This window comes from Somniosus microcephalus, chromosome 4, assembly GCF_052327205.1.
Source record: "Somniosus microcephalus isolate GS21.2 chromosome 4, FLI_Smic_1.0, whole genome shotgun sequence".
In the NCBI taxonomy this organism is placed as follows: Eukaryota; Metazoa; Chordata; class Chondrichthyes; order Squaliformes; family Somniosidae; genus Somniosus; species Somniosus microcephalus.
The window spans coordinates 287,822,603-287,836,158 of record NC_140990.1 but is presented as its reverse complement, the minus strand read 5'-3'; the positions used below and the strand labels follow the sequence as shown (position 1 = coordinate 287,836,158).

General features: G+C 42.9%; 1 protein-coding gene across 3 annotated transcripts in view; it reads left to right on the top strand.

The window, feature by feature from the left end:
* The window catches only part of LOC147120530 (nck-associated protein 5-like), a 974,633-nt gene that overhangs the window by 446,536 nt on the left and 514,541 nt on the right, over positions 1-13,556 (top strand). For all 3 annotated transcript variants that reach the window (XM_085986588.1, XM_085986589.1, XM_085986591.1), the window contains one exon: positions 11,612-11,745. In XM_085986588.1, coding sequence (XP_085842714.1) covers positions 11,612-11,745 — 134 coding nt within the window. The remainder of the gene's footprint in view (positions 1-11,611; positions 11,746-13,556) is intronic.

Sequence of the window (13,556 nt, the reverse complement as noted above, 5' to 3'; positions counted from 1 at the left end):
CAGGGAATAACATTTGTCAGACAAACTTGTTAGGAATTTTTCTGCCAATTCACTATCGCCCGATTTGCGTTACTGCCCAAGAAGAATTACACCTCTAGTGTCTTTGACAAAAAGTCAAACATTATGCAGACGACTAAAACCAAATATTGATATGAAATTGGTTACAGCCTCAGCAAGGAACTTCATCACTGATAGAAAAATCTTAGACAATTTTGAAGCTTATACTGAAATTAATAATGAACAAAATAAAAATGTTATAGACAGTAACAATCATGCTGTACTTTTTATTCAATAAATCTTAGTGTAATAAATCTTAAGCTATTATAGCATTCATGATGATTTTAACCTGGAGCAACAAAGATGTCCATTTCTATTCACAAACGCACATTAAATCCAAATCTTAAGAACTCAGAATTTATAATGAATCAATTTTTCTATTGAAAATGAATGTACAAAATTAATACTTTTCAAAGAATAAGGAATTATATTGGAACAATAATTCATAAAATCACACTTTAGCTATAACTATTGAAGGGAAAAAATGAATGTACCTCATTTTTAAATGCTACTTTGGACATTTCCAATCTGCGCCCAAAATGGACGCAAAGTAGGCGGGATGGTCGGGAAGCCTGAAACATTTCCGGGTTTGGGCCTCATTTTGCATTCAGCTAGTGAACTGCGGCCACAAATGGGCACTGCACTGCAGCTTGACAGTTTTAGAAGGTTGGAAATCAGCTGGCTTCTACATGGCCTGTGGGAGGGGAGGGTGGGGGGCTCATCCCAACTTAGGCGAGGGGGCTAGAATGGCCCTGCAGTGAACCAGAAAATGTTCATGCTCCTCCTGAACCCGCAAAAATATTAAAACCCACAAAAGTTTAAATTTTCCTGAGTGGCTTGCAGCGGTCCCTTTAAGGATTGCTGGATAGGCCGCACGACGCCTGGACCCAGTGTACATAAATGCACGGTTCACCCATTTGTACATGAAAGTTGCGATGGGGGTCTGACAACTGGCATAGGACAAAGATTTGCATATTTAAACAGCTTCCCACCTGTTGTGGCTGAGATTGCTGGGCGCCCATTTAAAAGCCGACCTGAAAATTAAATCACGTTGCCCTTTGGCATCAAGGGTCCAAGGTGCCACTATTTAAGAATGGTGAGCAAGAGAAACCAGTTAGCTTAACATCTGCTGTTGGGAAATTGCTAGAGTCTATAATTAAGGATAGGGTGACTGAACACCTTAAAATTTTTCAGTTGATCTGAGAGCGCCAGCATGGATTTGCGAAAGGTAGGTCGTGCCTGACAAACCTGATGGAAATTTTTGAAGAGGTGACTAAAGTAGTGGACAGGGGAATGTCTATGGATGTTATTTATATGGACTTCCAGAAAGCATTTGATAAAGTCCCACATAAAAGACTGTTACCTAAGTTAGAAGCCCACAGAATTGAGGGCAAATTATTGACCTGGTTAGGAAACTGGCTGAGCGGCAGGAGACAGAGAGTAGGGATAATGGGTAGGTACTCAAATTGGCAGGATGTGACGAGGGGTGTCCCGCAGGGATCTGTGTTGGGGCCTCAACTATTCACAATATTTATTAACGTCTTAGTTGATGGCATAGAAAGTCATATATCCAAATTTGCCAATGACATAAAGATAGGCGGCAGTGTAGATGAAAGCATAAAAATACAAAGGGATATTGATAGATTATGTGGGTGGGCAAATCTGTGGCAAATTAATTTCAATGTAAGCAAATGTGAGGTCATCCACTTTGGACCAAACAAGGAGAGAACAGGGTACTTATTAAATGGTGAAGAGCTAAAAACAGTGGATGTGCAAAGAGACTTGGGCGTCCAGGTACATTGATCATTAAAATGTCATGAACAAGTACAGAAAATAATCAAAAAGGCTAATGCAATGCTGGCAATTGTACCTAGAGAACTCGAATACAAGGGGGTAGAAGTTATACTACATCTATACAAAACCCTGGTTGGACCACACCTGGAGTACTGTGTGCAGTTCTGGGCATCACACCTTAGGAAGGTTATATTGGCCTTGGAGGGAGTGCAACATAGGTTTACCAGAATGATATCCGGACTTCAAGGGTTAAGTTACGAGGAGAGATTACACAAATTAGGGTTGTATTCCCTAGAATTTAGAAGGTTAAGGGGTGATCTGATTGAAGTTTTCAAGATATTAAGGGGAACAGATAGGGCAGATAGAGAGAAACTATTTCCGCTGGTTGGGGATTCTAGGACTGGGGGCAGTCTAAAAATTAGAGCCAGACGTTTCAGGAGTGAAATTAGGAAACACTTCTACACACAAAGGGTGTTAGAAGTTTGGAACTCTCTTCCGCAAATGGCAATTGATGCTGGATCAATTGCTAATTTTAAATCGGAGATTAATAGCTTTTTGTTAACCAAAGGCATTAAGGGATATGGGCCAAAGGCAGGTATATGGAGTTAGGTCACAGATCAGCCATGATCTCATTGAATGGTGGAACAGGCTGAGGAGATATGTTCCTTTATGCCCACCTGAATTTTCCTCTGCTGGTCACTGGTTTTTAGGTGAGAAATCGACAGCCAGCAGTTGAAAGTCTCTATTCCATTCTCCCAGTTTCTCCATCTCCGTCGCATCTGTTCTGAAAATGCCACCTTCCATACTAGTGCTTCCGATATGTCTTCCTTTTTCCTCAACCGAGGATTCCCCTCTACTGTGGTTGCTACGGCTCTCGACCATGTCCGTTCTATTTCCCACACTTCTGACCTCACCCCTTCCCCTCCCTCCCAGAACCACGATAGAGTTCCCCTTGTCCTTATCTTTCACCCCACCAACCTCCACATTCAATGGATCATCCTCTACCATTTCCGCCAGCTCCAGCGTGATCCCACCACTAAATATATCTTCACCTCCACTCCTTTCAGCATTCCGACGGGACCGCACCCTCCGCGACACCCTGGTCCACTCCTCAATCACCCCCTCCCCCTCCCCTTCCCACGGCACCTTCCCGTACAAGCACAGGAGATGCAACACCTGCCCTTTTGCCTCCTCCCTTCCCACCATCCAGGGTCCCAAACACTCCTCCTAGCTGAAACAGTGATTTACTTGTACTTCTTGCAATTTAGTATATTGTATTCGCTGCTCATGATGCGGTCTCCTTGACATTGGGGAGACCGAAAGCAGATTGGGTGACCACTTTGCGGAACACCTACGTTCAGTCCGCAAGCATGGCCCCGAGCTTCTGGTCGCCTGTCACTTTAATTCTGCGCTCCACTCCCACTCTGATCTCTCTGTCCTCGGCCTCTTACACTGTTCCAATGAAGTTCAACATAAGCTCAAGGAACAGCACCTCATCTTTCTTTTAGGCACCTTACAGCCTTCTGAACTCTACATTGAGTTCAAGAATTTCGGGCCATAACATCTGCCCCTATGTTCTCAGATGGCAGCTGTTGATTCTGCTATACCCATTTACACTTCTTCTAGACCCATCTTTTGTTTCTTTACTTGTTCCATTACCATCTCCTTCTGCTTTGTACCATCATACCATTTGTCATTTAATCTCTCCTACCCCTTTCCCTGTCCCTGCACTTGCTTAAAATCTGTTACATCTCTAACTTTTTCCAGTTCTGATGAAATGTCATCGACCTGAAATGTTAACTTTTTTTTCTTCATTTCTGGGATGTGGGCGTCGCTGACGAGGCCAACATTTATTGACCATCCCTAATTGCCCTTGAGAAGGTGGTGGTGAGCCGCCTTCTTGAACCGCTGCAGTCCGCGTGGTGAAGGCACTCCCACAGTGCTGTTAGGGAGGGAGTTCCAGGATTTTGACTCAGCGACAATCAAGGAATACCAATATATTTCCAAGTCAGAATGGTTTGGAACTTGGAGGGGATGGTGTTCCCATGCGGCCACTGCCCTTGTCCTTCTAGGTGGTAGATGTCGCGGGTTTGGGAGGTGCCGTTGAAGAAGCCTTGGCAAGTTGCTGCAGTGCATCTTGTAGATGGTACACACTGCAACCATGGTGCACTGGTGGCGGAGGGAATGAATGTTTAACGTGGTGGATGGGGTGCCAATCAAGTGGGCGGGTTTGTCCTGGATGGTGTCAAGCTTTTTGAGTGCACTCATCCAGGCAAGTGGAGAGTATTCCATCACACTCCTGACTTGTGCCTTGTGGAAAGGCTTTGGGAAGTCAGGAGGTGAGACACTCACTGCAGAATACCCAGCCTCTGACCTGCTTTTGTGGCCACAGTATTTACATGGCTGGTCCAGTTAAGTTTCTGGTCAATGGTGACCCCCCAGGATGTTGATGGTGAGGGATTCGGTGCCATTGAATGTCATGGGGTGGTGGTTAGACTCTCTTCTTGGAGATAGTCATTGCCTAACACTTGTGTGGCGCGAATGTTACTTGCTAATTATCAGCCCAAGCCTGAATGTTGCCCAGGTCTTGCTGCATGTGGGCATGGACTGCTTCATTAATTGAGGAGTTGTGAATGGCACTGAACACTGTGCAGTCATCAGTGAACATTCCCATTCCTGACCTTATGATGGAGGGAAGGCCATTGATGAAGCAGCTGAAGATGGTTGGGCCTATGACACTGCCCTGAGGAACTCCTGCAGCGATGTCCTGGGGCTATGATGATTGACCTCCGACCACCACAACCATCTTCCTTTGTGCTAGGTATAACTCCAGCCAGTGGAGCGTTTTCCCCCTGATTCCCATTGACTTCAATTTTACTAGGGCTCCTTGATGCCACACTCGGTCAAATGCTGCCTTCATGTCAGGGGCAGTCACTCTCACCTCACCTCTGGAATTCAGCTCTTTTGTCCATGTTTGGACCAAGGCTGTAATACGTTCTGGAGCCGAGTGGTCTTGGCGGAACCCAAACTGAGCATTGGTGAGTAGGTTATTAGTGAGTAAGTGCCGCTTGATAGCACTGTCGATAACACCTTTCATCACTTTGCTGATGATTGAGAGTAGACTGCTGGGGCGGTAATTTGCCGGATTGGATTTGTCCTGCTTTTTGTGGACAGGACATACCTGGGCAGTTTTCCACATTGTCGGATAGATGCCAGTGTTGTAGCTGTACTGGAACAGCGTGGCTAGCGGCGCGGCTAGTTCTGGAGCGCAAGTCTTCAGTGTGACAGCCGGGATGTTTTCAGGGCTCATACCCTTTGCTGTATCCAGTGCACTCAGCCATTTCTTGATATCATGTGGAGTGAATCGAATTGACTGAAGACTGGCTTCTGCGATGGTGGGGACATCAGGAGGAGGCCGAAATGGATCATCCACTTGGCACTTCTGGCTAAGAAGATGGTTGCAAACGCTTCAGCCTTATATTTTACACTCGCATGCTGGACTCCACCATCATTGAGGCTGGGCAAGTTCAGGGAGCCTCCTCCTCCCATTAGTTGTTTAATTTTCCACCGCTATTGACGACTGGATGTGGCAGAGCTGCAGAGCTTTGATCTGATCCGTTGATTGTGGGATCGCTTAGCTCTGTCTATAGCATACTGCTTTTGCTGATTAGCATGCATGTAGTCCTGTGTTGCTGCTTACCCAGGTTGGCACCTCATTTTTAGGTGCGCCTGGTGTTGCTCCTGGCGGAGTACAATTCTGCTGCTGCTGATGGCCCACAGCGCCTCATGAATGCCAAGTTTTATGCTGTTAGATCTGTTCTGAATCTATCCCTTTTACCATGGTGGTAGTGCCACACAGCACGATGGAGGATGTCCTCAGTGTGAAGACGGGTCTTCGTCTCCACAAGTACTGTGCGGTGGTCCCTGCCACCAATGCTGTCATGGACAGATGCCTCTGCGACAGGTAGATTGGTGAGGACGAGGTCAAGTCGGTTTTTCCCTCATGTTGGTTCTCACCACCAACCGCAGGCCCAGTCTGGCAGCTATGTCTTTCAGCCAGCTCGGTCAGTAGTGGTGCTACCAGGCCACTCTTGGTGATGGACATTGAAGTCCCCCACCCTGAGTACATTCTGTGCCCTTGCTACTCTCAGTGCTGCTTCCAAGGTGTTCGACATGGAGGAGTACTGATTCATCCGCTGAGGGAGGGCGGTAGGTGGTAATCAGCAGGTGGTTTCCTTGCCCATCTTGACTTGAAGCCATGAGACGTCATGGGGTCCGGAGTCATTGTTGAGAACTCCCAGGGCCACTCCCTCATAACTGTATACCACTGTGCCGCCTCCTCTGGTGCGCCTGTCCTGTCGGTGGGAAAGGACATACCATGGGATGGTGATGGAGGAGTCTGGGACATTGGCTGAAAGGTATGATTCTGTGAGTATGACTATGTCAGGCTGTTGCTTGACTAGTCTGTGTGACAGCGCTCTCAATTTTGACACAAGTCCCCAGATGTTGGTGAGGAGGCCTTTGCAGGGTCGACTGGGCCGGGTGTGTCATTGTGTCCGAAGCTGGTGCCGAGGTTGATGCCGGGTGGTCCATCTGGTTTTATTATTATGATGTTTCGTAGCAGTTAGTTACAACTGAATGGCTTGCGAGGCCATTTCAGAGGGCAGTTAAGAGTCAACCACATTGCTGTGGGTCTGGAGTCACATATCGGCCAGACTTGGTAAGGACGGCAGCTTTCCTTCCCTAAAGGACATTAGTGACCCAGATGGGATTTTACGACATTCCAATAGTTTCATGGTCACTATTACTGATGCTAACTTTTTATTCCAGATTTATCTAATTAACTGAATTTAAATTCCCCAGCTGCCGTGGTGGGATTTGAACTCACGTCTCTGGATCATTAGTCCAGGCCTCTGGATTATTAGTCCAGTAACTCTGTTTCTCACTCCACAGATGCTGCCTGACCTGCTGAGTATTTCCAGCATTTTCTGTTTTTAATATAGTTGAAAATCGCCTCTTACATTGACTTGAAGAGTGGTAGAAGAAGGCTGCTTGTTTGGGTGGTATTCTATTGCTGACCAACTTTCGCCAGCTGTAGTATGACACCATCAGCCAATAAAATAATGTAAATGCGATGGTAACCAGGGTGAAGTGGTAATAACATGACAATGTCTTGACCTCATGCTACATTAGATTAATTAAAATGGTTATCACTGATCAACATGGAGACATGGGTTTAATGAGCTTGTCAAGGGTTTTCATTCGGTTGTTTTATTGTTAAACTGATCCTGCATTGGTGGTCCTCAGGAAACAAAGAATTAGAGTATCCAAATTGTCCTGTTTTCAAAAAAAATGTTTGAAATGAAGATTTGCAGTAATTAAGGAGGATTTTATTCACTGTTTGAGTAGACGGAGGAGACCATTGGCATTACAATGGGGAGAATTCAGTATTCTTTAGGGTTTAATTTTGGATGATAACATTACAGCTTTTTGAAAAGGCAGGTGTTACCTGTGAGGAGGCAAGAAACATCAAGGAGAAAAAATACAGGTTGATATTATGCTTCATCTAAAGGCTGACTCAGGAGTAAAACTGACAAAGACCCTCGAGCAATTTACCTGCTTGCATTGCTGGCCAAGGATGGGAGGATCTAAGGAATTGAGAAGAAAAATATATTTTAAGAAAAAGGCTAATCTTTATTTGAATCTTTATTTTAGCCACATATGGCATGCAAGAATTCCTTTTGAAATTTTACATTTCAAGCCAGGGTCATGTGCTAATTTAGCATTGTCTTCTTGCTTCCTATTCATGATTTTTCTTCTCATGATTTTTCTCTTTTGCTTGTTTCTTTCCCCCCTTTCGGAGTCCCCCAGTCCTGCCATCTGCCCCATGGTTCCTTCATCAGCTTGGGGGCCTGACTAGTCTGACATGCAGATATTTCCCTGGCTGCTGTTAATGCAGCAGTCTGGTTCTCCGACAGGAGTAGCCTTCGGCAGGGCAGATCCTCGAGGTAGGGGAGAGAAATTGACAGGAGAGTCCTACCCTGGAGAAAGGTGCCTCCTGTCAGTATTGCAGTGTAACATTGACCAAACCACTCGTGGCTGAAAAAGGAACACAGTGGCAGAAAGAGGCAGCAGCAGCGGAGAAAAAAAGGAAATAAAATTCCCAGATGGAAAATTAAATTTTAGAGAGCATCCTGGTCAGTAGCCATTTAGAACTGGCTTGTTCTTAAGAAATCCTGTCCTATTTCTATTTCTCTCTGTTTTATTTTTCTCTCTCCTTTCAAATGAGAACAAAAGAGCATTAAAGGGGATGCATAAGTTTAATATGGAAACTTCTCTATTAATTGCTAGTTATAATCTTGTACACCATAGACCAATTTTCCCATAATTTCATGCTGAAGTAGTCTATTAACCTGTTCTGTTTGCTTCGCAGTAAAAGGTATGTTCAAACTTTCTCCACTGACTAATGGTGGTTTACACTGCTTACAATTAAAATATTTGTTTTTCATGCTATCAGTGATTGCACGAGGCTTTCTCCGTATTCTATATTGCATTTTTGCTGTTCCTAGCAGCACTGAAGACCACCTCATCAGTAATTAGAGTACCCTTCATGTGAATTCCTTCTAGGAGTCAGTTCAACACATAGCCAAATGGAAGAGATTTATTAATAGGAAATGCTTCCAGTAATGAGAAAGGGCTAATCAATAATCTTGTGGTAAAGGGGCCTTTAGGGACAAGTGACCATAATATGATTGAATTTTACATTAAGTTTGAGAGTGATGTAGTCAAATCTGAAACTGAGGTCTTCAATCTAAACAGAGGAAACTACAACGGTATGAGGGACAAGTTGGCCATGGTAGATCGGGAGACTACACTAAAAGGTATGAAGATGGACATACAATGGTTAACATTCAAGGAAATAATGCATAATTTGCAACAAACATATATTCCTCTAGGACATAAAAACTCAAAAGGAAAAGTGATCCAACCATGGCTAACAAAAGAAATTAAAGCTAGTATTAAGTCAAAGGAGGAAGCTTATAAAGTTGCCAGAAAAAGCAGTCAGCCTCAGGATTGGGAACTTTTTAGAAATCAGCACAGGGGGACCAAGAAATTGATAAAGAAAGGGAAAATGGAATATGAGCACAAACTAGCAAAAAATATAAAAACAGATTGTAAAAGCTTCTATAGGTATGTGGAAAGGAAAAGACTGGCGAAGGTAAATGTAGGTCCTTTACAGTCAGAGACAGGAGAATTTATAATGGGGAATGAGGAAATGTCAAAGAAATTAAATAAATACTTTGTTTCTCAAAAAACCTCCCAGAAATACGAGAAAACCAAGGGTGTGGCGAGAATGAGGAACTTAGAGATTATTAGTAAAAAAAAAACAGTACTAGCAAAATTTAATGGGACTAAAAGTCGATAAATCCCAAGGACCGGATGACCTACATCCTAGGGTTTTGAAAGAGGTGGCCATTGGGATAGTGGACGCATTGGTTGTCATCTTCCAAAATTCTATAGATTCTGGAAGGTTCCTACAGATTGGAGGATAGCAAATGTATCCCCGCTATTTAAGAAAGGAGGGAGAGAGAAAACGGGGAACTACAGACCTGTTAGTCTCACAGCAGTAGTTGGGAAAATGCTGGAATCTATTAAAAAAGGATGCAATAACAGGGCACTTAGAAACGAATAGTAAGATTGGGCAGAGTCAACATGGATTTATGAAAGGAAAATCCTGTTTGACAAACCTATTGGAGTTCTTTGAGGATGTAACTAGTGGAGTAGACAAAGGGGAACCAGTAGATGTGGTGTATCTGGATTTTCAGAAGGCCTTCGATAAGGTCCCACATGAGGTTGGTGAACAAAATTAGGGCACATGGAATTGGGGGTAATATACTAGCATGGATTGAGAATTGGTTAACAGACAGGAAACAAAGAGTAGGGATAAACGAGTCTTTTTCAGGATGGCAGGCTGTGACCAGTGGGGTACCACAAGGATCGGTGCTTGGGCCCCAGCTATTCACAATCTATATCAATGATTTGGATGAGGGGACTAATGTAACATTTCCAAATTTGCTGATAATACAAAGCTAGGTGGCAGTGTCAGTTGTGAAGAGGCTTCAAGGGGATCTCAACAAGCTCAGTGAGTGGGCGAGAACATGGCAGATGGAATATAATGTGGATAAATGTGAAGTTATCCACTTTAGTAGAAAAAACAGAAAGGCAGAGTGTTGTGGCGAAAAATATTACTTCAATAAATTTCACACACTAGCCTGTCAAGGGTAAAGAGTCAAGCAGTTTATTAAGATTCAAATAGTCCAACAGTCTCCCACACAACAACGAACAGTTTTGACAGACAAATAGTTACAGACAAACAAAAGGTACCTATGTGGGCTGATCAGGGAGACAACTTAGAGCGCAGCAGCTCTTTTCCTGGCTGTCTCTTCGATTGCTTACAAATCTCAGTATTTAAGTCTCCAAACCACAATGAGTCATACTTTCGCGTGACCTTTCTTTAAATTATATCAAAAGTTTATACAATGGAACCACCAGGTGCTCATCTTGTGACTTGAGTCATACTTTCGCGCGACCTTTCTTTAAATTATATCAAAAGTTTATACAATGGAACCACCAGGTGCTCATCTTGTGACTTGCCTTATCTCCCAATGGCCAGTATCAATCAAGCGAGCCCTTTGACCTGTTATTGTTCAATCATCTTAGGTCCCTTTTGGTCCTGTGTGCAAAGTTTAAATGCATTTCGCCTGCTGTTGTCAGGCAGAAGTGCCTTGGCCATTTATCCTTACCCATGATGCCCTGCTTCTCCTAAGTATGATTTCGAAAAATCCACTTCACAGAGTATTTCCTAAATGGTGAAAGATTGGGGAATGCAGATGCTCAAAGGGACCTGGGTGTCCTTATACCTGAGTCACTGAAAGTGAATGTGCAGGTGCAGCAAGCCATTAGGAAGGCAAATGGTATGCTGGCCTTCATTACAAGAAGATTTGAGCACAGGAGTAAAGAAGTCTTACTCCAATTACATAGGGCCTTGGTGAGACCACACCTGGAGTACTGTGTACAATTTTGGTCTCCTTACCTAAGGAAGGATATACTTGCCATAGAGGGAGTGCAACAAAGGTTCACGAGATTGATTCCTGGGATGGGGGGGACTGTCGTATAAGAAGAGATAGAGTAAACTAGGCCTGTATTCTCTTGAATTCAGAAGAATGAGAGGGGATCTTATTGAAGCATACAAAATTATTACAGGGCTTGATAGGGTGGATGCTCAGAGAATGTTTCAATTGGCTGGGGAGTCTAGAACCAGTGGCCACAGCCTCAGGATAAAGGGTAGGCCATTCAGGACTGAGATGAGAAGAAATTTCTTCACACAGAGGGTAGTGAATTTTTGGAATTCTCTACCCCAGAGGGCTGTGGAGGCTCAGACATTGAGTATATTCAAAACAGAAGTCGATAGATTTCTGACTAGTAAGGGCATCAAGGGATATGGCGATAGGACTGGTGAATGGAGTTGAGGCAAAAGATCAGCCATGATCTCATTGAATGGTGGAGCAGGCTCCAAGGGCCGAATGGCCTACTCCTGCACCTATTTCTTATGTTCTCATGTTCAATTTTTGTGATCATAAAATCACCAACAAAATTACAGTAAATATTCAGAGATAATCCTTTTGTTTTCTGAAGTTGTGTCTTTAATGCATAGAACTCTTTTTTGACATACTTACGTGAAATTCATTGTATTTTCCAGTGTGAGAAGCTGATGCATGAATTGGAGGAAGAGAGATGTTTAAGGCTTGAGACTGAAAAGCGACTACGTAAAGTTACACTGGAGTCTGAAATTAGCACGTCTCAGATGCAAGCTTTGCAGGAGCAGTTTGCCAGGTAAGAATGATCACAGAGACTGATGCATAATCAAACCTCATAAACAGTGATCCACACATTAGATCCACAGCATTTTATCAGAGAGACATTTTGGCTGCCCTTTTGTTGGTTCAAATACCTCACTTCTATTAAGAAATGAAGGTCAGATCAGATCTAATATCCAGCAAAATCTAACGTCTGACAATATTATGTGAATTAAACTGATATATTTGTGCTGATTATAGCCAGGCCCACTTTAGGGCAGACTTGTTTCTGGTGCTGATTTGACTGTACATCTATATAAATTGGAGGTGGTCTTGCAAACAAATCCAATCTGATCTCTTCACTATGTTACCTTCACTATATTCACTCTGTACTTCCTGACAAACATTCTGGTCTTCTTTAAATATAAAATAAGAATAATATATCTATATTTTTGCACATATCCACATTAGATGCTATAGAAGATACTTGTCGTGTTAGTAATAGCTTAGGTATACAGATGAGTACCAACTCACACTGCCTTCAGAAGACATTGAATTGATTTGAATTTGACTAATTCAAATATTAGCAAAAATGCAACTGTTTACCCAGTTTAGATTTCTATTATGGGAATACAGCTTGCATATGGATTTTTGTTAATTTTATATTAAAATGGGCTTGTTTATTTCATGTTTGTCCCTGGGCTTTGCTCAAAAATATGACTGGATTAATTTATTTACAATTTGAATTCCTTATTCCATCTAATACTATGATGAACCCGGAAGTCTAGGTACCTGCATTATCCAATTCGATGGCGATAGAATACTGAATCATGCCATGCCATGCCATGGGGCTTCTCGGCAGATAAACTGGGTATTTGGCCTGAGCTCCCGAGAAATTTTGGGGGTTACTCCCAACTTCAACTGCATGATTCTCACCCTCCAAGGATTTGGGTAATCCTGATCATGGACTAAAGAGACATTCTTTACCTAGGGCCAGAATTTATCTGATGAGGATCTGCTAAGCCTTTACTGTAGTTGTCCATCTATTCACTTGCCCGAGTAGGATGGTAGTGCTCCTTTAAACTACTAATATCTGCTGCTAGAAAGCACCCTCAGGCTTCTTAGAATTCGTATCCATCATGAGACTGTAGGGGGCTGATAAATAAGACACGTGCGATCCTCATTGAATTATGCTATCAATTTTCATTGCACATTCCTTTTGTTTTGGGTTGCATGATTTCAAGCACTGCATTATTCAGCATGCATCAAGTATGAAATGTACCAAGGCTTAGTGCAAACCTGTAGGGGGTTATGGTTCTGCTTCTACCAGTCCCAGTTGACTTTTTATTTGCTGACAGTCCAGTGAGTAATGCGTGCTGCTGTTTTTCTACATTTTTTGTTTGTAGTGAGAAGTTTCTGAATGTGGTTCCGGAGAAAAAATGAGTAATTAATGATTGCCAGAGGGAAGATGGAATAATTTATTTAGCCGTCTAATGGCCAAAGTTTTCATTTTACTACATATTGAATTTAGCAGTTTAATCAAATAGGCCTGTCTGATGTGTCTATGCTGGTATATTTAACTCTATTAGGAGCCAGCGTCAACTCATAAGGGTGTAGAGATCCAGCTGGGCTTTGGATTGCTGGGATAGCATTTTTTTTTTTGTTTTCCATTGCTGCTTTTCAGACTTCTTTTTTTCAACCATTAGTTAATATCTTACTCATATGAAAAATTTCAACCAAACTAATTTGGATAAGCAACTATTCCCACAAAAGCTTGACAGGAATTCAACTAATTCTCTTGATACATTATTTCGAAACCAGCATTATGCAATTAAGACAAGCACATTT